The 25,281-nt window shown below is 45.4% G+C and overlaps 2 protein-coding genes across 11 annotated transcripts in view; both read left to right on the forward strand.

The window, feature by feature from the left end:
• Positions 1 to 810: 810 nt before the first annotated feature.
• On the forward strand, positions 811 to 2,199 carry LOC113434209 (ABHD16B-like). The gene has a single exon (XM_026697273.2). The coding sequence runs from the start codon at positions 811 to 813 to the stop codon at positions 2,197 to 2,199; it is 1,389 nt and encodes a 462-aa protein (XP_026553058.2).
• A 2,848-nt stretch (positions 2,200 to 5,047) lies between these two features.
• TPD52L2 (TPD52 like 2) overlaps positions 5,048 to 25,281 on the forward strand; it is a 51,603-nt gene continuing 31,369 nt past the window's right edge. For 2 of the 10 annotated variants that reach the window (XM_087928825.1, XM_087928829.1), the window contains exons 1-5: positions 5,048 to 5,169; positions 9,318 to 9,481; positions 13,004 to 13,152; positions 16,621 to 16,680; positions 19,877 to 19,936. In XM_087928825.1, coding sequence (XP_087784951.1) covers positions 5,151 to 5,169; positions 9,318 to 9,481; positions 13,004 to 13,152; positions 16,621 to 16,680; positions 19,877 to 19,936 — 452 coding nt within the window. In that variant the 5' untranslated portion in view covers positions 5,048 to 5,150. The remainder of the gene's footprint in view (positions 5,170 to 9,317; positions 9,482 to 13,003; positions 13,153 to 16,620; positions 16,681 to 19,876; positions 19,937 to 25,281) is intronic. The other 8 variants (XM_087928826.1, XM_087928832.1, XM_087928828.1 and 5 more) reach the window with 5 other exon arrangements.

The following is a 25,281-nucleotide window of genomic DNA, read 5'->3' on the forward strand; positions in this document are numbered from 1 at the left end:
CATAAATATTGGAAGATACTATCATGTCACCCCCAGTCATTCTCTTCATTAAACTCGACCTACCCAGTTCCAGCAATCGTTCGTTATATGTTTTAGCCTCCAGTCCCCTAATCCTCTTGCTTGCTCTTCTCTGCACTCTTTCCAGAGTCTCAACTTCATTTTTACTTCGTGGCGGCCAAAATTGGACGCAGTATTCCAAGTGTGGCCTTACCAAGGCCTTAAAAAGTGGTAGTAACACTTTGCGCGACGTTGATTCTATCCCTCTGTTCATGCAGCCTAGGACTGTGTTGGCTGTTTGGGCAGCTGCATCACACGGCTGGCTCCTATTTAAGTGATTGTCCACTAGGACCCAGAGATCTCTTTTACAGTTACTACAACTGAGACAGGCGCGAGTCTATTCTATACCCGAAGGACATTCTCCTCCGCCAATCCTCCATCACGGTCCTCTGGACCTCCTGCCCCACAGGGTGGAGTGGGGTGGGTGGGCCTTCAGCTCTGCTCAGGCAGTGGCCCTTGCCTGATTTGGGAGCTGTCTCAGCTCACAAAGGGGGCCGATGTCACCCATTGTTACGCCGTTCTTGTGGGAGGGGAGATGCTGAGCCACCAGGAGGCCTGCGTGGACACGGGTTCATCATGGCCACAGAGGTGTCCTTCTAAAGCCAGCGCCATGCAGCTATGAAGGAAGTGGTGCAGCCACGAAGGTCCTACCTCTGAGACATCAGAAATATCCAGGGGGGTCCTTGCCTTGCCCTCTCCGTTTTTTAAAAAAAATTCTTTATGCAGCGCCTAGAGAATAAGCACCGGCTCCCTATGTGTGTCTTCTGTTTTCCCAAAGCTCTAGCCCGGGTTTTTAAGGCCTATTTTACGGCCAGTTATCACTTCGATTTTGCTAACTGGCCAGTGGAATTTCGATGGGACGATGTAGGAGGCGGCAGCAGCAGCCTTCCGACGACTCGGGGCGACCATGGCAAATCCCGTAAGCACCCTCTCCTCAAGGCTGTGCCAGGAGCTTGCCCGCCAGAGCTGGCCTTTGAGGCAGGTCCTTGTGGGCATCAGAGCAGCCAATGGAACCTGATCAGCCGCCTGAAACAGTTGCCCAGTCGAGTTGCCAGCTACATCATGGCTCACTCCTTAGGCCGGTGGCTGTTGTACCCGGGGTCGGTCTTCCTTTTGAACCAAGCCTTGCTCCCCATCCTGGCCAAGGGCCAGACTCGCCTCTTGCAAGAGTATAACGGGAGACGGGCGAAACTGGTAGCCCGGGATGGGAATAAGATCGACACCATGTTCGTGGACAGAAGAACCAGGCTGAATGTCCCCGGAACTGAACGGGGAAACCGCCTGGTGATCTGCTGCGAGGGGAACGTCAGTTTTTATCAGTGGGGCTGCCTGTTCACCCCCTTGAAGACAGGCTACTCGGTGCTGGGGTGGAACCATCCTGGCTTCGCCGGAAGCACTGGGCAGCCGTACCCGAAGAACGACGCCAACGCGGTGGATGTGGTGATGAGGTATGCCATGCTCCGCCTGGGTTTCCGGGTGGAGGACATTGTGATGTACGGGTGGTCCTTAGGGGGTTACTCGGCCACCTGCGCTGCCATGTCCTACCCAACGTTGGGCGCGTTGGTCCTGGATGCCACCTTCGATGACCTGCTCCCCTTGGCTCTGAACGTCATGCCCAAGAGTTGGAATAAGCTAGTGGTGCGGACGGTGAAGGAACACTTCAACCTCAACGTAGGGGAACAGCTGTGCAAGTACTGTGGCCCCGTCTTGCTCATTCGCAGGACTAAGGACGAGGTCATCAGCACATGTCCGGTGGGTCTGGAGGACCAGATAGCCAATCTCCGGTGCAACAGGGCCAACGAGCTCCTGATCCAGTTGCTACAGCACCGTTACCCCTGCGTCATGTCCCAGGAAGGACTGGAAGCTGTCCACGACTGGCTCCGAGCCTTCAACGCCAAGCAAGAAACAGCCCTTTACCAGCGCTACCAAGTGAACGACGCCTGGTGCCTGAAGGAGCTTCAGAGCTACAAATCCATCGTGGGGCTGAAGGATCACTTCCCTTGGCAGGTCGGGAAGTACAGCCAGCGGCGAGAGAAGCAACAGCTGGCTGTCTTCTTAGCCAGGAAGCACCTGAAGAACGTGGAAGCCAGCCACTGGTCTCTTCTGAAGCCCGACGATTTCCAAATGCCATGGCGATTGTAGCAGGAAGAGGCGGCAGACGGACACGGAAGGGAGAAAAGAGGAAGAGACAGACAGACAGACAAAGAGAAGGTCTTGGAGAATCTGATCTCTTGTGTGTCTCTGTGGTCTTTGGGTGATGTGCCCTTTTTCCTAAGTAGGGGTCCTTCAGTTCTGCTGGATCTCCCCCGTCCTCTATGGCAGGATGAAAGCTATGAGTGGGATTCAAATTTTTTTTACTACTGGTTCTGTGGGCGTGGCTTGGTGGGCATGGCAGGGGAAGGACACTGTAAAAATCTCCATTCCATCCCGACTCCTGGGGAAGATTACTGCAAATTCCACAGTCCCTCCCCACCCCACTAACCTGCTTTCCAGCTCTGTTCTCCTGTGCAGGGCAACCAAAGAAGACCCAGCCAATCATCTGGAACTCAATGGGAGGCAGAGAATAGATGGGGGCGGGGCCAGTCAGAGGTGGGATTTGCCAGTTAACAGATACTCAAAATTCTCGCTACCAGTTCTCCAGAACGGGTCAGAACCGGCTGAATACCACCTCTGCTATTGTGGCTGAGGGCTAATCCTACCTTTGTTCAGTTCTTACTGCAGGGAATTTCAAAATGTCCTGTCTTGAATGGATTTCTGCCTGCAGTATTTGCTTTGCCTATGAATAGAGCTATCTAGATACTTGGCTTCTTTCAATAAGCTCTTTATCTCTTAAGTGCAAACATCTGCTGAGATCTATTAAGAAAAGGTGGGAGCTGCTTTCTTCCTCTAAAAAAACACATTTCGCCATTTTTCATCCAGGGAAATATAATATTTTGCCTTTTTAATATTTCTCAAAATATTTCATTCTTCTAAGAGAGGGGTGGGTGCTAACTTTCTACAGTTGGGAACTGTCCAATCATTGTGTGTGAGCTGAGCAGCCATATGATTTTTTAAAAAAAGAATAAATAAGTCATTCCCCTCACAAATGTCATTAAAATGTAGCCTGGATATCAAATCTCACTAAATACCGGTTTATTTGGTTAAAACTTTAACTTCCCAGGCCACTGTGAAATATCTGCACTCTGGAAGCTTTAATGTTGCATTTACAATACAGATGCCCCTTTTTATACTTCCAAGAACGTTGGAGGACATTTCTGGAATAGTTAATTGAGGCATCTGTTTCTGTGAAAGTCAAATAACTTTTAATTATAGACATTTGCATATTGCAGAAGTTACAAGCAGCACACGCGTTGTTACATTGCTAATTTTCCACCACCAAGAGCTTGGTCTGTTAACGAGAAATTCCGGGATTTATTTATTTATTTATTTCCATTAATAAGGCTTGCAGGCTGAAAAAAAAAACAACTCTTAAAATTTAAGCGTGCTCTTCTAGAACCGACAACACGGAACGTGATTCTTGGTGCTGTGTGTTCCTACCGCCACTAGAGGCCGCTATCCCAAAGGTACTTTTCAAAGGGCAACTGGACTTTGTTTCGTCTTTGAAAAAGACGGGGGAGGGGGTGAAACTCGCATTGGGTCAAAGAGGAGCTGTCTGACCGACGTCTCACAATACTTCCGATTCCCAAACACAACAGTAATTTTTTTTTTGTATGTTTTATTTGCAGTTTTATTTTGGACAGTGTAATGACAGTGTTAACCATAATGCAATTACATTTACATAGGTTTTTTTAATCTTCTAACCTTAATATGCTCTTTATAATATATATTTTATCTGTCAATATATATCATACGATTTTCCCAATTTCTACTTATTTCTCTCTCCCCTCCCTTTATGGTTCTTCCATATTCACCTCTTTATCTTTAAAACCTACTATTCTCTCTCCATGATTCTTTATCGCTTTCTCCAAAAATATATTAAAACATCAATTATATTTCTTCATTCAATGTATTTAGGTCACCAATATTTTAATAGAATAAAATTCTTTATTGGCCAAGTGTGATTGGACACACAAGGAATGTGTCTTGGTGCAAATGCTCTCTTTATACATAAAATAAAAGCTACATTTGTCAAGAATCATATAGTCATAGGGTACAATAAGCAATCAAATCATACTAGGAAACAGTCCATATAAATCGTAAGCTTGGAAGTGACAAAGTTACAGTCATACAGTCACAAGTGGGAGGGGATGGGTGATGCGAAGATTAACAGTAATAGTAGTGCGGACTTTGTTAAATAGTTGAAGTGTTGAGGGAATTCAATTTGTTTAGCAGAGTGATGGCGTTTGGGAAAAAACTCTCCTCGTGTCTAGTTGTTCTGCTGTGCAGTGCTCTATAGCCTCGTTTTGAGGGTAGGAGTTGAAACAGTTTATGTCCCTAATGTGAGCGGTCTGTAAATATTTTCACTGCCCTTTTTGACTCGTATGCTGGTCCTTCATGGAAGGCAGGTTGGTAGCCATTGTTTTTTCTGCAGTCCTAATTACCCTCTGAAGTCTTGTGTCTTGTTGAGTTGCAGAACCAAACCAGATATGAATATCTTAAAATTAAAATTAATATTTTAAGTATTACTCAAATCCCACCATATTTCCAACACCCCAGTTTTCTATAAACACCAATAAAACCAATTATTAATACCAATGTAATCAGTCCCAGGCGTTGGAATAAAATATCCTTCTGGGTTCACTTCCAAGTGGGGAAAAAGGAGGCTGGAAACACGGAGGCTGTTTGGAAAGATGGTTTAATGGGGACCGGATCACATGGAGCTCCCGAGGACTCCCGGCACCGCCTTCCCGTCCCCTGCTTCCCACTTCCCAAGAGTCCATTGGGAACCCGAAGTTTGAAACGGCGCCTTGTTCTCCTCGCTCGCGCTCCTTAATCTCTTAGGGCGGGGCGGGGGCCGACGCTTCTTGATGACGTCCGGCAGGCCGGAAGGGAGCGTCGGCGGCGTGTGACGTAGCACCGTCAAGCGAGAAGCTGCCTCGGTGGTTGTTTTGCCCTCCGCCGTAGCCGCGCAACGGTTCCCGGGCCTGGGCGAGATGGAGAGCGCCAGCCAGGGTAGGGGTCGCCGGGAGGAGCCCGCGTGGCCTTGACTGGGGCTGCGGGGCTTCAGGCTTCCGCCCGGGGGGGGAGCGGGGGGGCGCCTCTAGCCTGTCTGGCCGTCCCTGCAAGCAGAAATCCAGCATCTTGGGGTGGGTCTCTAGGGCGGGGGGGGGCTTGTTCCGAGGGGGCGGTTAAGTGGTCCAGCGTCTCAGAGGGGAAGGTCACGTGACACCCCCAAAAGGGGAAGAACGGTGGGAATTGGGGTTGGGGGCTGTGGGGGGGAATGAGGACCCTGCAGGAAGTGGGGAAGGGGTCTTTATTATATCATTTTATTTTATTTTAATTTTCGTTATTTTTTTTATTATTTTGCTCTTTTATTTACTTTTACTTTATTTTTTATTTACTTTTTTAATTATTTTACTTTTACTTTATTTTTTATTTACTTTTTTGATTATTTTACTCTTACTTTACTTTTTTACTTACTTTTTATTCTTTTACTTTTAGTATTTAGTCTTTATGTACTTTTCATTCTTTTACGTTGAGTCTTATTGATTTATTATTTGCTTTTTATTATTTTATGTTTAATTTTATTATTTTATCTTATTGACTTTTTATTCTTTTACTTTTACTTTATTTTGTTATTTATTATTTATTTCCTGTTTAGTCTTTTATTTTTATTTTATTCTTTGGTTTTATTTACTTTTACTTTATTCTTTTACTTATTCTTTACTTTTTATTCTTTTACTTTTATTTTATTTAGTTTACTTTATTCTTTTGTTTTTATTGATTTATTGTACAATTTTATTCTTTATTCTTTTACTTTTATTCTTTTATTTTATTCTTTATTTCATTTTTTAAATTCTTTTATTTTTATTAATTTATTTTATTCTTTTACTCTTACTTTTTTATTATTATTTTATGTTTATTTTGCTTTCTGTAGCCTTTGGGGACAGCCCTTCTCGCAGTCTTTTTGTGGGAAGATTGTAGGAAGTGAATCCCAGAACTGGGCCCCCAGCTGTTGCAAGGAGAAGTGGGGGGGGGGCAGGGCTTGTTTGACCCCCTACCCTCCTTCAAAGCCCAGGCATGGAGCCCTGGAGAAGCTTCGGGATGGAAGCGTAGACCTGGAGGAGGCTTTTGGATTAGGAACAGCTGGTAGGGCAGGTTTGGCTGGGCCAGGATGGCCTTGGATGCGGGAGGGAGTCTGAACTCAAGGTTTACTAAGGGTTAGGAAGGCCTGCCTGGAAGGAGGGGAGGCTGAGTTTGGTTTGGGGCTGTGGGAAGTTGCAATCCTGGGAGAAGGGTCAATTTCTGCAGCTTTAATCTCTCGGAGGGCCTGTTTTCCCTCAGTTATTTGCCAGATTAGGTTTGATGGTTTAGAGCCGGCTTTTTTTTTTTTTTTTTTTTTCAAACTTGGCAAGTTGAAGATGGTTTGACTTCCAACTCCCAGAATTGCCCAAGCTGCAGAAATCTGGGAGTTGAAGTCCTCCCATCTTAAAGTTGAGAAACACTGTTTTAAGGCACATTCAGCGTGGAGATTAAATTACCCCAAAGTGGGTAAAAGTGTTTATTTTACTTATCCGTTACCCAATAGGGATATTTCCACTGCTTTAAATCAAAGCTTCTGAACCTTTTTTTTTTAAAAAGGCAAGGGTCCAAGCCAAAAACTATGCTACATCTTTTAATTTGTCAATGAAAGTGAAGTGACACCTGATTCGGACCTCTGTCCTTTTGACAAATCCTATCTGGCTTCGCCCAAATTTTGAAGGAACAGTGGGGTACACCTTGCAACCCAGTTCAACTACCCAGTCAGTATCAATATCTCTTCCTCCATTATACGCCATAGGGGGAAATGTCTCCTGGTTTTTTTTTGCTGAATTGCTTCCTTGCTTTATTTCTTTAAAAGTTATTTTTACTCAAAGAGAACAAGAACAGGGAAGGCAATGTGTTCCTTCTCTTACTAAAAAAACCAGGAAAAGTAATGGATAATTTAGAGCTGTGTTTGTTTGTTTTTTTTTCAACCGGTTTAAAATGGATGGACTTCAAATCCCAGAATCTCCCAGCCAGCATGCTTCAGACAAGCAAAAATAATTGGGGATGGGGACAGATTCATTTAATAGCTGCAGTGATTCCCTTAACGACAAAGCAAAAAAAAGGTTGTAAAATGAGGCACTTCCTTAAGAATTGCCCTGCTTAGCAGCACCAATTTTGGGCTCATGTTTGGTCATATGTTGAGGACTATATGTGTGATCCCCTTGAAGTATTTTAGGTCCCCTAGTTAAAGCACACAATGCGAAATTGCCAGACAATAGGCCTCTGTTTCACACAAGTTTTTGAGTTGTTTTCTAAAGGCTTCCTAAGGTTGACACTTGTCCCCTGTTCCAGCTGCAGCTCTGCTTTTTAGAAGGTATGTGGGTGTCTCTGTGTTCTTGTGTATCTTGAATGTGCAGCTGTTCTCTGCCCACCTCTGTATGAAGAGTCTCTATATTAGGGAGATAGTAACCGTCTTGAGAGCCCAGAAGTTTAGAAAAATCTTTTTATTTGCTCTTGATAGTCAGTCAGGCCAGTACTTCTCAACTTTGGCACGTTTAAGGTACATGGACTTCAACTCCCACAATTCCCCAGCCAGTCATAATTACGAACCAATTGCCAAGCGTCTGAATTTTGATCATGTGACCCTGGGGATTCAGTGGCCGTAAGGGTAGCAAACGGGCATAGGTCACATTTTTCAGCACTGTTGTAACTTTAAACGGCCACTAAAGAACTGTTGTAAGTGGAGGACTCCTTATATCCTGTTGTACCTTCTTTCATGTCCATGTGTAAGCCTGAATTATGATGCATGGAAGGGCAAACACCTATCAGGCAGGTATAGCCTGGTGTCACTTACTATTCTCTCCGATAGGAAAAAATATATATATAAATTTTATTTATTGGGCAACCAATAAATTTTACAAAAACATCTATATTTGTGCCCCAGGGTTGAACTATCAGGTCTTTGCTGCTCCCTGAGTTGGCTGTTTCCTTGCAAACAAGTTTCACAGCTCAGTTAGGTACCCGGTTCCTGCAGCAAACAATTCTTCAACTGAGGACCTGCAGTACTAGCTCAGATAAGCAATCAAAGACTAGTTTAAACAAGGAAGCCCCAAGAACCCTCCCACCGAAACAGGCAGGGCAAACACCTTGTATAGAAACAATAGCAAAGCCCCGCACCCTTCTAGCACTGATGATGATACCTCGTTTGGTAACGAAACGCCTGCAAGAAAACAAGCTCAGAGAACACCGCGGACCCCACTCACTCCACCTTCCCGACTGGTAGACAACCTGGCACTGTGTGTTTTGTTTTGGATTGCTTTTAAACATACGTTGTGGGTCCAGGCTGTGCTGTGTAGCCCACAGAATCAATCAGGACCACAGTCTCGGCTAAAGGAAATCTCTCATCCCCCATGTTGAATAACAGAATCAGAAGGGACTTTGGAGGTCTTCTAGTCCAACCCCCCCCACACTAAAGTAGGAAACCCTATACAATTTCAGACAAATGGGTTGTCCAACCTCTTCTTAAAAACCTCCAGTGTTGGAGCACCCACAATTACTGGTGGCAAGCAGTTCCGTTGGTCCTCACTGTCAGGAAATTTCAATTCCGGGTTGCTTCTCGATTAGTTTCCATCCGTTGTTTCTTGCGCTGTCCTCTGGGGCTTCCGTTCATTGCTTCTGGTGCTTTGGAGAATAGCTTGACACCTACCCCGGCCCATTCTTTGTAGCAGCCCCATATATATTGGAAGGCTGCTATCACGTCACCCCTAGTCCTTCTGTTCATTAAACTAGACCCACCCAATTCCTGCAACCGTTCCTTGTATGTCTTAGCCTCCAGCCCACTAATCCTCTTCGTTGCTCTTCTCTGCCCTCTTTCCAGAGTCTCGACCTCTTTTTTTTATATCGTGATCAAAACCAGAAGCAGTATTGCGAGGGAGAGCAAATACCACATCTTTACTGTTGAAGCGGGTTTATGGTGTGTGTGACTTGCGGGTAGCTGCTTGCGAGCCTCGAAGGACAGGGGCCCCTGCCGCTAACCACCTCTTCCCTGTCTGGGCCTCCTCTGCTCGACTAACCCGCTTGCTTTTTCTCTGCCTGTCCGCTCCCTCCCTCCTTTTGCTTCTTGTCCGTGACAGACATCAACCTTAACTCTCCCAACAAAGGTCTCCTGTCCGACTCCATGACCGACGTGCCCGTGGACAATCCCAGTGCCGCCGCCATGGCTGCTCCATCAAGGACCTTGCCCTACAACGGTCTCACCGAAGCCGAGGAAGAAGAACTTCGGGCAGAGCTGGCCAAGGTAAAAGAAGGCCTTCCAACCGCTCTTTGGGTGCTTGCTCAATCTCGGCAACCTTGTTCGATGTGGTTGAGCCAGTTTGGTCTAGTGGTTAAGGTACCTGGCTAGAAACCAGGAAAGAGGGAGTTCTAATCCCACCTTAGACTTGAAAGCCAGCGAAATGGGCCAATCACCATGATAAGATCTACTCCCGGATTAGCCGGCTGGGTGACTTTGGGCCAATCACCAGGAGACTCTGAGTTCTAGTCCCGCCTTAGGCATGAAAGCCGGCTGGGTGACTTTGGGCCAATCACCAGGAGACTGTAAGGTTTAGTCCCGCCTTAGGCATGAAATCTGGGCCAATCATTCCCTTTCAACCCAACCCACCTCACAGGGTTGTTGTGAGGAAAACAGGAGAAAGAAAGAAAGTATTAATGTATGTTTGCCAACCTTTATTATTTGTAAAAGCAATAAAGATGGGATTTAAATATAATCATTACACTAAACATTTAGGCTTATCTTTTCTACTTTCCTGTGCCCCTAAACAATTTATTTTGTATTTAAGCACTTACACAAGCCACTTCATAATGAGATAAGATGAGAGTATTTGCACCAAGACAAATTCCTTGTGTGTCCAACCACACTTGGCCAATAAAGAATTCTATCTATCTAAGATAGACCGGTATATCTCAACCTTGCCAGCTTTTGGATATGTGGACTTCAACTCCCAGAATTCTCCAGGCAGAAGGTAAACACTGGGACATAGAGGGATCTGGAGTTCTAATACTGTAGGGCCCAGCTGTCAATCATCTTCCCTGCTTCATTTGCTTTGCAAGAGGATAGGAAACTGCTATCCTGCAAAACACCTAACATGCAGCGTCATTTTTATTTGCAAGATTTGCTTAGGTTATCTAAAGATTTCCCAAGAGCAGCATGGTGGCTTAGGAGTGAAGACGCTCGCCTCCCACTCAGAAGGTTGAGAGTTCAATTCTAGGCAGCGACAGACATTTCTTTGTCAGGGTGCAAAAAGAAAATATTTGCTGTGAACTCCATGTAGGCGTCAGGAAGGGCAGTCAGTAAACACTCAATTGTCCTGACCCCACCCTGAAGCAAGGGATTACAGGTTGTAAAAAGAAAAAAAAATAAAAGATTTCCCAAGTAGGAAATACGGAGAGGGAATTGAGGGAATTTTATTCAATAGGTATTTTGTGAGTGGCTGCGTCCTTCATCGCAGGTATACAGGTAAGGGATTTTCCCTGGTAGCCTGTTGTGAATGATCTTAGATGTTCAAAACACACCTTACAATGTTTATGGCAGTGTTCTCAACCTTGCTAACTTGAAGATAGGTGGACTTCAACTCCCAGAATTCCCCAGCCAGCATGGCTGGTTGGGGAATTCTGGGAGTTGAAGTCCACCCAATTTTTAAAATCGACACGGTTGAGAAACCCTGCCTAACACATTCGTTGCATTCATGCAATGTGCCTAACTTCCTGAATAGGTGTGCACTATGCCTCAGGTAACTAATTAACCCAAAGAGCTGAATTTGCACTTCAGGTAAACTCTCTTAAAATGACTTTAATGCTGAACAAGCCCAGGAAGTCCCACAGCTGAAAGTAGCTGATGCTTTGGTGTTCTTAATGTGCCTATAAAGTCGCCGTATTAAGGTGACACTTCTCTTGAAGAAAATATGGTATTTATTCCTTATCATCTATGCCGAACTTTGGTCAGCATAAACCAGACAGAAAACAAGACTAGATGAGCATATTCTACTATATTGTACATTGCATTCATTTAGGGACTGTTCTAGTTTAAAACAACATTAAAAAATGTGACTTATGACAGTTTTTCACACGACCCGTCCGTGATTCCCCTTGGTCATGTGATCAAAATTCGGGCACTTGGCAACTGGCAAGTATATATATGACTGTTGCCCTGTCCCGGGGTCATGTGATCACCATTTCTGACCTTCCCAGCCAAATTCTGACAAGAGTCCTTGTGGGAGCCGCATTAACTTAACTGATTGATTCACTGAACAGCTAACATGAACCCCTGCAATGACTTGCTTAACAGCCAAGGCCAAAAACGGTCACAAAATAGGGCAAAACTTAACGACTGCCTTGCTTAGCAATGGAAATCTGGGGCTCCATTGTCATAAGTCGAGGACTACCTGTACCTGTGAGTCTGAAGGTGCAGACTTCCCACTGCCCCTTTTAATAGCTTGATCCATTAGGGTTGGTCCTGTATAAGTTTCTTCCTCTGACCGTTAAGTGACTGTGGGCTCCTTCCTCTCTTATTGATTCCTGAGACAGCATTTCTTCCCTTTAGAGTAGAGTAGAATTAGAATTAGAATAGAATAATAGGATAGGATAGAATTAGAATAGAATGAGAATAGAATAGAATGAGGATAGAATAGGGATAGAATAGAATTAGACTAGAATAGAATGAGAATAGAATGAGAATACAATAGAATGAGAATTAGAATAGAATAGGAATAGAATTAGAATAGAATGAGAATAGAATAGAATGAGGATAGAATAGGGATAGAATAGAATTAGAGTAGAATAGAATTAGACTAGAATAGAATGAGAATACAATAGAATGAGAATTAGAATAGAATAGGAATAGAATTAGAATAGAATGAGAATAGAATAGAATGAGGATAGAATAGGGATAGAATAGAATTAGAGTAGAATAGAATTAGACTAGAATAGAATGAGAATACAATAGAATGAGAATTAGAATAGAATATAGAATAGAATATAGAATAGAATATAGAATAGAATAGAATAGAATAGAATAGAATAAGGATAGAATAGGGATAGAATAGACCTTGTAGGTCATCTAGTCCAACCCCCTGCCCAAGCAGGAGACCCTACACCATTTCTGAGAAGTGGCAGTCCAGTCTCTTCTAGAAAGCTTCCAGTGATGAAGCTCCCACAACTTCTGAAGGCACCTTGGAGTCAGGGCTAGCATCAAGGCAACCTGGGACCTCTGACGGGGGAAGAAGGAATGGAACTGTCAGAGAGAGAGAGAGAGAGAGAGAGGCAGAGCCTGGGCCATTTGTCAGCCCTCAGGTGGAGAGTCAACAGCCCCCCAGTCTGGAGGTGGGTGATGGGGAAGAGCAGGAACAGCTGGGTCCAGTGCCTGAGGTGTGGATGCACAGAATGCAGAGGAGAGGAGAGCTGTGGAAATCTATGGGCTGGTCCTTGGGATGGAAGAGCCGCTACCGCTAGCGAAGCCCCAGCCTAGCTCTGGGGATAATGTTGATGGTTCTCACTGTCAGAAAATGTCTCCTTATTTCTAGGTTTGAATCTCTCTCCCTTATTACTTTCCACCCATTATTCCTTGTCTTGCCTTTGGGTGCTTTGGAGAATGGCTTGACCCCTTCCTCTCTTTGGCAGCCCCTCAAGTATTGGGAGACTGCTCTCCTGTCTCCCCTGGTCCTTCTCTTCCCTAGACCAGCCATGACTCCCGTTCCTATAACCGTTTCATTTGTCTTCTACTTGTTCTTGCCTAACTTGGACTCTTTTTGCCCCAAATGTGCAGGTGGAAGATGAGATTGGCACCTTGCGCCAGGTGTTGGCGGCCAAGGAGAGGCACTGCGGAGAGCTGAAAAGGAAGCTGGGCTTGACTCCCTTGGATGACCTGAAGCAAAACCTCTCCAAGAGTTGGCACGATGTCCAGGTCTCTAACGCGTAGGTGTTCCCTCCTTTGTGACCTTGTATGTTGTTGCACGCAGTTGGGAGATAAAAACACTGAAGACGTAATCTTTTGCAGCTCAGCCAAAAAAATTAGAAGGCATGGGTAGTCCTCGACTTACGACTAGCTGCTTAGCAGTTGTCCAAAGTTGCAACCATCCTACTTTGAGATGACAAGAAGTTCTGGAGTTATGACTATAACTGAGCCCAAAATTGATATTGCCAAACGAAACATTTGTTAAGGTAGCTTCGCCCCATTTTACGAATGTTCCTGCCATGGTGGTTAAGTGAATCGTGGAATTTGCTATATTATTCATGTGGTTGTTAAGTGAATCAGGGTTCCCTATTGGTGTGATGACCCAGGGTGGCATACAAAATAAACACAGTCACAAAAAACAAAGCGAAGCCCCTTTTATTCCTTCACTTTGCTTCAAAGCTCCAAATATCCTTGACTGGAGACAAAAAAACTCCCCCACAAGCAGTTACAAAAAGGAAGAAACGCCATTTAAACTAAAAATGCCTATAAATTATAAAGAGTAAAAACAACACAAACCACACTGAAGCAATTAAGGGAACCAGGTAAGATAAAGGGTTTGAAAACGTCCACAGATATCGGAACACACACTGGGAAGGACGCCAAACTCAGAGAGGAATGACAGACTAGAGATATTTCCATGCTTTGTTTCCAGCACTGGCCCATACGCATGTCCGTCCTTTTAACCAGTTCTCACAGCTGCAGCCCATGAAGGGGATCAGGGCCCTTTCCTCCCCTCTAGACCACACCATTCACATTTCTCCCTTATCATCATCTCCCTGCGTGCCCTAGGATGAAGAGGGGATGGGCCTGGGTCTTCCTCTGACTGCCCAGCCGGCCTCTGCCCTTCCCCAGCCTCTTCCACAACCTCCGGAGCCACACTTGCACTCCCTGTCGGCAGTTCCTCCTCTCCCTCAGAGTCAGTCTCCACCAGCGGCATGACAATTGGCTTGTCAGAAGGTCGCAAAAGGACACGTGACCCCAGGACACGGCGACCGTCATAAATATGAACTAGTTGCCAAGTGTCCAAATTTTGATCGTTGTGACCATGGGGATGGTCATAAGTGTGAAAAAGGGGTCACTTTTTTTTCAATGCTGTTGTAACTTTGACTGGTCACTAAATGAACGGTTGTAAATCAAGGACTACCTGTACTGAACAATTCAGTTACAGCAGTTGGAAACACACACACACACGCACACACCCCACAGAGGCATTCACATGACCAAACTTCAGTCACTCGGCAACCAGGCCACATTTGCGGCCGTTCGCAGCATCCCGTGGTCGCATGATCTCACGACGGTTTCACCGAACAGTGGCATTTATTTCCCATTTCAGGGAAACGACATCCATAGCAAGTTGTTGGTTCACATAACAACCTCAGCATTTACCTAACTATCACCCCAAAAAAGATTTTATTATTGAGTCGGTCATGTGTGCATTGTATGATCATGACGGGCAGGCTGTGGTTAACGGTCATAAGTTGAGGACTGCCTGTACTTTCCTTCCTTTTGCCTCATGTTGTATCTGTGAAGCCCTCTTCCTCCGCGGTCCTCGGGCAACGGACTTGCATTCTGAGGTGCCCCTGGGTAGGGCTTCCGCTGCTCATTGGGGCAGGCAGGGCCTTGCGCAGCGTGGCTCCCTCCAGGGGCCTTAGAACCACTTGTGGCATCCTGGGAGTTGTAGTCCTAGTGTGTCCCAACTGTGGAAGGCCTGTGTATCTGGGAGAGGATAGTTTCTCTCAGTCACAGGCTTCAGTGTTCTAACGGTGACAAAGTTTCAGTAGAAAACCTGGTGATTTTGAGCATTTATTTATTCATTTCTTAAACTTCATTTATTTATTAAATTTCACTTCTATATTTATTAAATTTCATTTCTTTATTGAGTTTCATTTTTTTTAATTGAATTTCATTTATTTATTTTACTTATTTATTGGATTTTATTTATTCAATTTCATATTTTGTTTAAATTTCATTTATATTCCATTTCATTTATTCAATTTCATCTATTGAATTTTTCTTTTTTCCATTTCATCTGTTCAATTTCGTTCAATTTCATCTATTGGATTTCCTTTATTAATTTTTATCTATTTATTTAATTTATTTAATTTCATTTTTAAAATTTCTTTTTATTAAATTTCATTTAAATTTCATTTATTTGTTTAATAAACAAATTTCATTTATTTAATAATTTCATATATTGAGCCATTAAATTTAATGTATTTGTTCATTAAACTTTTATGCTGTCCACCTCTCCCTCACAAAGGACTCTGGGCAGCTCTCAGTGCCATAAATAACAGAATAAGACCACGAGATGATTAAAACATCAGACATTAAAAGGGAAAAGTTAAAAGGAATACGGAAAGAGTTGAAAATGGGGTGGAGGTGAGACCTACGTATTTACCACTATTAGCCTCATTGATGCGTGCCACCCAGGGAGCAAACAAAACGGGTTCATTTTTTGTATTTTTCATTGGATCGCTAATAAATTGCGGTTTGACTCTGCACAGGTGACAACATGATGTGCAGCTTGCAGTGCTGCATGGCATTTTTTCCTCTCAGGAACATAATCCAGATCTATCTTCCCTTCCAGCCATTTTTCTCCTTTTCCTGACAATCAGGAAGATTAATTGTCTCAGAGGTGATTTTCCAAAAGGCAATTGGACTTTCTTAGGGAGAAAGAGATGAGCAGCGAAACGTCTTCAAGATTAAAAACCAAGGAGGTCCAATTGCCTTTTGGGAAAGTACTTTTGGGACAACCGTGACATGGATGACCGAGAATCTCCACAAACATCCATCCCTGGAGTTTTTTTACGAAGAGTTTGGACATCCATCTGTCTGCAGTGGTATCAGGCTATCTGCCTGATCAGCGGGGGTTGGACTAGAAGACCTCCAAGGTCCCTTCCAACTCTGCTATTCTGTTGTTCATGGATAATACATCCACCTTGGTCTTCTTGACCACCAAGATCGACATCATCTTCATCCAAGATGGCATTTCTCAACCATAGCCATTTTAAGAAGTGTGGACTTCAACTCCCAGAATTCCCCAGCCCAACACCTCTCTATGGTTCGTTAAAGGACCCCCTTTTATTTCCGGGATCCTGGATGAGCTAAGAGAGGAGATGATGATGATGGTGATTATTATTATTATTATTATTATTATTATTATTATTATTAGGACATCATATGGCAGGCAGCTTCAAAGCAGCGCTTCTCAATCTCAGCCACTTGCTGGCTGGCTAGGAATTCTGGGAGTTGAAGTCCACCCATCTTAGAATTGCTAAGGTTGAGAAACACCTAAGATCCCTTTCGCTTCTGTTCTTCTGATTTTTTTTTTTCCCTCTTGGGATTGTTTTTCTCCCTCTCCCCAAGTTCCTAGTCCCCATTTTTTTCAAGTATAAGTGTGATTGACCCCCGGGTTTTTTCCCCCCCAGCTATATGAAAACCTCTGAGAAACTCGGAGAGTGGAATGAAAAGGTCACGCAGTCGGATTTGTGAGTTCCTTCTACCTTGCACGCACTGCCTTCTTCTTCCTGGCTCTGTCGCCTTCCTGGCCCTGCGCCCTGTTATTTGGAGGGCAGAGGCTGCTTGCACGCTTGGGATATGGCAGATTCCCGCCGGGGCCTTATCGCTTCTTAACTTTCAAGAGTTATTCTTCACTGGGAAGTGCGTTTCTTGGCCGTGTTGGACGCTAAGTATCTTGTGGGCTTCCCTGAAGGCCCAGGCCCATCCCCTCTTCATCCTAGGGCACGCAGGGAGGAACGGATAAGGGAGAAACATGAGTGGCGTGGTCTATGGGGAGGAAAGGGCCCTGATCCCCTTCATGGGCTGCAGCTGGGAGGACTGTTTAAAAGGACAAAGTGCGTATGGCAAAGTGGCTGGAAGCAAAGCGTGCATTCTTGTCGGAGCTAATTTGGGTTTTTGGCTTCCTCCCAACTCTGGTTGCTGCGTTATCTGGTGGAAGTCTGCAATTTATCATCCTGGCCTACTGTATTAATTATTTCAGTGTGGCTTGTGTTGGTTTTTTTTATTTTAATTATTTTTACTTTGGGTTGGACTACATTTACTCCCTCCGTAGACTGTTTTTTTTTTTAAAGAGTTTGAAATCCAGCCGAGAATAATTGGACATTGGGGGCCAAGTTGGTGGCCTTAAAGGGAATTTATTCTATTTTTGTGACTTTGTTATTTTTGTGTCACACCCCGGGTCATCACAACCACGTTACTAATCAGCTGTAGTGATTTGCTTAACAACCGAGGCAGGAAAGGTCGTAAAATGGGGCCAATTTCACTTCTCAAATGTTTCACTTGACAATATAAATTTGGGGCTCAATTGGTTGTAAGTCGAGGACTACCTCTGTGTTTTTAAAAAAATAATGTCTCCTTTAAGACTTAAATATTTGGCTTAAATCTTTGACACTATTCCATGGTGAAATTCTTCTAAGCTGGTTATATTCAGTCTGGCTGCCTTCCAGTCTCTTTTCCCAGAATCCTTAGCTACACCTAGAGAGAGCTCCAGGTAGGTGAAGGTGGGTTTAAGCTTGCTTTTAAAGGTGTTTTTTTTTTAATTGAAGTAGACCAGGGGTCTTCAAACTCGATGGCTTCAAGACTTGTGGACTTCAACTCCCAGAATTCCTCCTCTTGTCATGTTTGCTCAGGAATTCTGGGAGTTGAAGTCCACAAGTCTTAAACTTGCCAAGTTTGAAGACCCTTGCCCTATTCTATCTATCTATCTATCTATCTATCTATCTATCTATCTATCTATCTATCTATCTATCTATCTATCTATATCTACTCTCTCTCTCTTTCTCTATCAATTCCAGGGGTCTTCAAACTCGATGGCTTCAAGACTTGTGGACTTCAATTCCCAGAATTCCTCCTCCAGTCATGTTAGCTCAGGAATTCTGGGAGTTGAAGTCCACAAGTCTGAAACTTGCCAAGTTTGAAGATCCTTGCTCTATTCTTTCTTTCTGGGGGGGATCATGTGACACCCCCCCGGGACACTGCGACCATCATAAATACAAGTCAGTTTGAAAAGCGGCTGAATTTTGATCCCGTGACCACTGGGATGCTGCGACGGTCGTAAATGTTAAAAACAGTCATAAGTCACCTTTATCACGTGCCTTTGTAACTTCGAACGAATAGTTGTTAAGTCGAGGACTCCCTTTAATAGAAGAAATTAGGAGTTGTTGACTTTGGGTGTCATTTTCATTTCCATCCTTAGCCTGGTATCATCGGTAGGTATGTTTTTATAGTTCTGCTCTTGTGGTATGCTGCTCGCAGGCAGAGATCCAACAGGGAATGTTTATGAAACGTTCTGCTTTGGGTGTGAATCTGTCCCTTCCTGAGCGTGAAGCAGGATGCTTTAAACGTGAAGTCCCAAAGGAGCTTTTTTTCAGGAGGCAATTGGGCTTCGTTTTTTCTTTTGAAGACATTTCGCTTCTCATCCAAGAAGCTTCTTCAGTTCTGACTGGATGGTGAGTAACGGAAGGATTTATACTCCTTGCAGACAGCTGGTAATCTGCATCCTTTTTAGAGGGTTGTTGAGGCCACTTGGAGGTTTGACTTTGTCCTCAGGGTCACCTGAGTGGTGCAAACGGGTTGGAACTGCCGAAAGGACCGTATTGTAGGAAGGAAATAAATGATGTTGTATCCCACCCCCTCTGTTGACAGAGGGCTGTTCAGTTTTGGCATAGATGGCCTCTTTGACCCCCTCTTTCAAACCAGCGGTCCCCTCTGACCAAAATGTGGACTTTGGCCCGTCCAAGTGGCCTCAACAACTCTCTAAAAAGGATGCAAACGAGCAGCTGTCTGCAAAGGAGTATAAATCCTTCCCTTCCACACCATCCAGCCAGAGCTGAAGAAACGTCTTGGATGAGAAGAGAAACATCTTCAGAAGAAAAAAGCAAGAAAGTCCAGTTGCCCCTTAGTTAAAAAAAAAACAAAACCATTTTTGGGACAGCCATGATCTGGACGATGGAGAATCTCCACAGACATTTAAGCACGAAGCATTTCTCAAACTGCTAAAAGCAGCAGCAAAGCTGTTTGCAAAGCCTGTTTCATACACGTGCATAAAATTCCACCCTCAAAATGGAGGATTTGTACAGAGGCCACCGGTAAAATCTTGGTATTGCAGGTAAACCTTCCATACCCTTAAAACCTGGTCCTTGTCCAACCTTTAAACCCAACACCACCATGGGTTGGACTAGAAGACCTCCAAGGTCTCTTCCAACCCTGTCATTGTGTTATTCCATCCATCAAACAACCCATCAATGCACACCCTCCCGTTTGAGCCTCTGCAGCCTCAGGGCAGTGAATGCTGGGAAATACCCCAGGGGGGGAAAAGAGACCACCTGGTTACAGGGAGATATGCTTTTTGACTTAGAAGGGATGGGGGGGGAGGTCTGAGTGATGTTGGCTAGACGGGGTTGGACTAGACTAGAAGATCTCTGAGGTCCCTTGTAGCTCTATGAGGTCTTGGCGAAACTTGGTGGACTTCCAACTCCCAGAATTCCTCAGCCAGCTAAGCTGGCTGAGGAATTCTGGGAGTTGGAAGTCCACAAGTCTTAAAAAGTTGCCCAGTTTTGAGAGAAGGGGGGAAAAAAAGCCGTATTATTTCCTCCTAATAGACGGCCCTGAGTAAACTGTATGAACAAATGAAAGAGGTATTTCTCTAATCTGTTGTATTTGTAGATATGTTTCGGCCAGCAATACTCTGGAGGACTGGAATGACAAATTAACACAGTCAGAAGCGTGAGTCTCTTAACCGTCTGCATAAAACGTGCACGCCTTCTGCGCAAGAGCACCACTAAACTTTTCCTTCCTTGCACTAATCCCTCCTCCGCTCGGTCCCTTGGCTGTACACGCTTCCCAGGTGCTGGGTGTAAGATAAGGCAAAATCGGGACCAAGGGTCAAGGAACGGCACCCTGAGCTTTTCTTTAGAGTTTCGGGGTGTTTTTTGCTGATGATTTTCCCCGGGGGAGGTTGATTGTAAGGTGGTTCGCTTATCCGACTAGCAATCACTACTAGCACTGATGATGTTGCCTAGTTGGGTCATGAAAAGTTTGCAAGGAAACAACCAAGGTCAGAGAGAGCATCATGGAACCTACAATCCTCCTCCTCCATCTCCTCTCCTCCTCCTCCTCTCTGCAAAACCCCTTCCCTTCTAGCACTGATGATGTTGCCTAGTTGGGTCATGAAACGTCTTCAAGGAAACAACCAAGCTCAGAGAGCATCATGGAACCTACAATCCTCCTCCTTCATCTCCTCCTCCTCCTCCTCCTCCTCCTCCTCTCTGCAAACCCCCTTCCCTTCTAGCACTGATGTTGTTACCTAGTTGGGTCATGAAACGTCTTCAAGGAAACAACCAAGCTCAGAGAGCATCATGGAACCTACAATCCTCCGCCTCCATCACCTCCTCCTCCTCTTCCTCCTCTTCCTCTTCCTCTCTGCAAACCCCCTTCCCTTCTAGCCCTGACTATGTTACCTAGTTGGGTCATGAAACGTCTGCAAGCAAACAACCAAGCTCAGAGAGCACCAAGAACCCCTCATTTCAACCCCGAGCTACAAATATTCTCCTATACAGGTAGTCCTCAACTTACAACAATTCATTTAGTGACTGTTCAAAGTTACAACGGTGCTAAAAAGGGGGGGGACTTGTGACCATTTTTCACCCTTACGACCATTGCAGCATCCTCATGATCATGTGATCAAAATTCAGACGCTTGGCAACCAACTCATATTTACGACGGTTGCAGTGTCACGAGATCAGGTGATCCCCCTTTTGTGACCTTCCGACAAGCTAACGGGGAAGCCAGATTCGCTTAACAAACCCGTGACTCACTAAACAGCTGCAGTGATTCCCTTAACAACTGTGGCAAGACAGGTCATAAAATGGGACAAAACTCAAAATGTCTCACTTAGCAGCAGAAATGTTGGGCTCAGTTGTGGTCGTAAGTTGAGGACTACCTGTAGCGGCAGTGAAGAAAGACCAGAATCTATGGGTCTTGCGTCTTTGAGCAAGGGGTGTGTCGGCCACCTCCCAAGAACGCCATGGGGTATTTTCTGCTGAAGAAACCTTCCCTTCATCCAGCTGTTTTGGATCAACACTAGAGCTATCTCCAACTTGCCTTTGTTTCCTGGGAAATCTTGTGGAGAAAATGGCAGCCCTAAACTTGCAAAGATCGATCGATCAATCAGAATAAAGCTGGGAGGGATCTTGGAGGTCATCCATTCCAGCCCCCTGCTCAAGCAAGAGACCCTATCCCAGCGGTGGCTAACCTTTTGGGGGCTCCTGTGCCAAAAACTGTGCGCACGCTTGCACGCTCGGACTCGCGTGCCAGCACCGAGAAGACAATGCGTGCCCCTTCCATGCTGCCTACGCATGCCCACGTAATCCCCACCCACCCAGCCCCGCCACTTCCTTACCTGCGCTGCATCTCACAGCTGTTTTTGGCCAGTTTGAGGCCTTTCTTGGCTTCCCAAAAGCTTGAGGAAGGCTTCTGCAGGCTTTGCAGACCGAAAACGAGGCCCGTTTCGTCACTTCCGGTACTTTCGGAAAAACAGGAAGTGATGAAATGGGGCTAGTTTCAAGCCTGCAGAAGCCTTCCTTAAGCCTTTGGGAGGCCGAAAAGGGTCTCAAACCGGCCGAAAATCAGCTGTGAGGCACACGCATGAGCAGTGAGGTAAGTTTGCCTGGAGCTCACGTGCCGGCACCAATTGCTCTGCGTGCCACCTGTGACACACGTGCCATAGGTTTCGTCATCACGGCCCTATCCTATACCACTTCAGACAAATGGTTGTCCAGCATCATCTTAAAGACCTGCAGTGATAAATCACTCACAACTTCTGACAGCAACCCCTTCCACTGAACGAGTGAGTCCTAGAGCAGAGGTCTCCAACCTTGGCAACTTTTAAGATGTGTGGACTTCAACTCCCAGATTTCTTCAGCCAGCCATGTCGGCTGAGGAATTCTGGGAGTTGAAGTCCATACGTCTTAAAATTGCCAAAGTCGGACACCCCTGTCCTAGAGTAAACCGACGAGTGGAACTCTTGTCCGTTAGATGTCAGGCCAGAATCTGCCTTGGGAGCATCAGGTTCAGGGGTGAAGTTCAACCATCTTGGTCTTTCTTGATTTCTCACTGACTTTTAACCCCACTAACCACGGTCTCTTTCTGGAGCGCCTCCACAGGATTGGGAGGATTTTGGGTCTCTTTCCTGAGTGGGTGGCCACTGGGTGATGGTGGTGGCGGGAAAGGAGAGATTTGGGGCTGATTTATGGTCCCATTTAGACTTTTAATATAAATTTTTTTAATAAAAAGGGATGCGGTGGCTCAGCGGCTGAGACGCTGAGCTTGTCGATCAAAAAAGGTCAGAAGTTCAGCGGTTCAAATCCCTAGTGCCGCATAATGGAGTGAGCTCCCGTTACTTCTGCCAACCTAGCAGTTCAAAAGCACGTAAAAAATGCAAGTAGAAAAATAGGGACCATCTTTGGTGGGAAGGGAAGAGCGTTCCATGCGCCTTCGAAGGCGTTTAGTCATGCCGACCACATGACCACGGAGACGTCTTCGGACAGCGCTGGCTGTTCGGCTTTGTAACAGAGATGAGCACCAGCGCCCCCTAGAGCCGGAAACGACTAGCACATAGGTGCGAGGGGAACCTTTACATTTACCTTTTAGACTTTTAAGGTTCTATATAGCTCCAGATGAATAACTTGTTTTCTCTCATTAATTCATCAAGGTAAGATCCCCCCCTCCCCGTCACATCTGCCTGTCCAGTCAGGTTGAATAGGTCCTGTCCCTCCAGGTCTAGTCTGAATACAGGTAGAGTTCGGCTTACGACCACAATCAAGCCCCAAATTTCTGTTGCTAAGTGAGAAATTCAGCAAGTTTTGCCCCATTTTATGACCTTTCTTGCCACCGTTGTTAAGTGAATCACTGCAGTTGTTACGTTAGTAGCACGGTCGTTAAGTGAATCTGGCCTTCCCATTGACTGTGCTGGTCACAAAAGGGGATCACGTGAGACCCTGCGACCGTCATAAATAGGAGCCAGCTGCCAAGGGCCTGAATTTTGATCACTGGACTGTGTGATGATCGTGTCATAAAATGTTCATTGGTCCCTTTTTTTCAGTGCTGTGGTAACTTTGGTCACGAAACGAACTGTCATAAGTCGAGGCCTACCTGTAATGCGGGGGAAGCCGGCATTAAAAATCACTATTCCCTTAGTCTGGAATTCCTTCCTTGTGGGGGATTTGCTGTGCATTTCTCTCTCTCGGGTTTTAGAAATATGGTGAAGATTCTTGTCTAGGTAGGCCTTGACTTATAGCCATTCGTTTAGTGGCCGTTCAACCATTACAGCGGCACTGAAAAAAAGCAGCTGGCGGCTGCTTTTCACACTTACGACCGTTGCAGCGTCCCCGTGGTCACGTGATCAAAATTCAGGCGCTTGGCAACCGACTCATACTTGTGGCGGTTGCCGTGTCCTTGGGGGTTCCCACGAACCCCTTTTGCGACCTTCCGACAAGCGAAGTCCATGGCGGATGCCACATTCACTTCACGACCGTGTGACAAACTTAACGACTGCAGCGATCCACTTAACAACCATGGCCAGAAAGGTCGTAAAACGGGGCAAAAACTCACTTAAAAGTGTCTTGCCTGCTAACAAAAATTTTGGCCTAACAAAAAAAAAAAATGACTTGCCCTCGGAAGTTGTGGGAGCGCCACCGCTTGAGACTGTCAAGAAGAGACTGGACTGCCATTTGTCAGAAATGGTGTAGGGGGTTGGACTAGATGACCTACAGGGTCCCTTCCAACTCTGATTACCTGTTATCTGCTAAAGGGGGCTTTGCAGGGTGCCTGTTTTCCGGGTTTTTATCTTAATCTTTTTTGAATTACTCCTATGTAGCCTGTTTTTCTGAAAATAAGACCTATCACAAAAATAAGCCCTAGCATGTTTTTTTTAAACATATGTGCCTAATATAAGCCCTACCCCCCAAAATAAGCTTTACTTAAGAGCCTGCACGGCTGGACAGCTACCCATTCTCTCTGGTTCCTCGCTGTGACAGCGGGGTGGTGTGGAGCTGCCCAATGCGCCCCACACCGGTTTACCTCAGGGCCCCCTCAGACAGGCCATCCACGCCCCCACACTGTCTCGCAGTGGCAGCACCATGTGGCCCCACTTCTGCTGCTTTCTCGCAGCCACAACGGAGCAGATGTCAGGGTGCCAAATAATGAACCCATAGCAAACAAGAAGTCCGAGGCAGGTAGATTCCTCAAAGGATAGTTTTATTGGACCTATCATATTGGCACCATTCTGGTGGAAACTGACTCTGCCCTTTTCACCGAATTAGAAGTAAAACGTTTTTCTCCTTCCCCTAAACAATCATACGGTCCAATCACAGTGCCATCTGGTCGCCTGGTAACGTCGCTCCTCCTCTCTCGGACCTGGTGTGAGAATGTCCTTGGTTCCCAGGAGAAAGTATTTTGTTTTGGCTACACAACCCCAGCTACCTCTACTCCCCACTTCCCAACCCTCATCTCCATTGTGGCAACCATGGGTTCGGCCCGGTTCTATAGAACTGGTATCTCTGAAGACACGAAACTGGTTTGGTGTCTGCTGCTCTGTTTAGCCCACCCACTTGCCTGGGTTCATACCTGTCCTTTATTTCCTGATTTTTCAACCTCAGCTGCTTTGCGCGGCTGAGTTGAGGTTGAAAAGGCAGGAAAGAAGAGGAGTTTGAAACGCTGTGCACCCACGCGCAGTGCTTATCAGCTGTCCGGGCAGCACAGCTGAGGTTTTCTTGGAAATGGTCTACACACACGCACACGCAAAATGCACTCTCACCAGGGGTGGGATTCTACCTGCCAAAGAACTGGCAAATCGCGCCACTGGCTGGCCCGCCCCACCCACTCACTCCTTACCTGGCTTGCGTGCTATCAAACTTGCCTTCTAAATTGCTATTTTTCCTTTGTTTCCTCTCGACCCTCAGCTGTTCTGCTGTGCAGGAGATTTAGATTAGCTAGAAAGTAGGAAATCGTTGCATTTCTTGCTTTCTAGCTAATCTAAAAGCAGAGCTGAACCGAAGCTTCTATTAGGACCG

This window comes from Pseudonaja textilis, chromosome 3 (assembly GCF_049901715.1).
Source record: "Pseudonaja textilis isolate UNSWEBS1 chromosome 3, rPseTex1.2, whole genome shotgun sequence".
Lineage (NCBI taxonomy): Eukaryota > Metazoa > Chordata > Lepidosauria > Squamata > Elapidae > Pseudonaja > Pseudonaja textilis.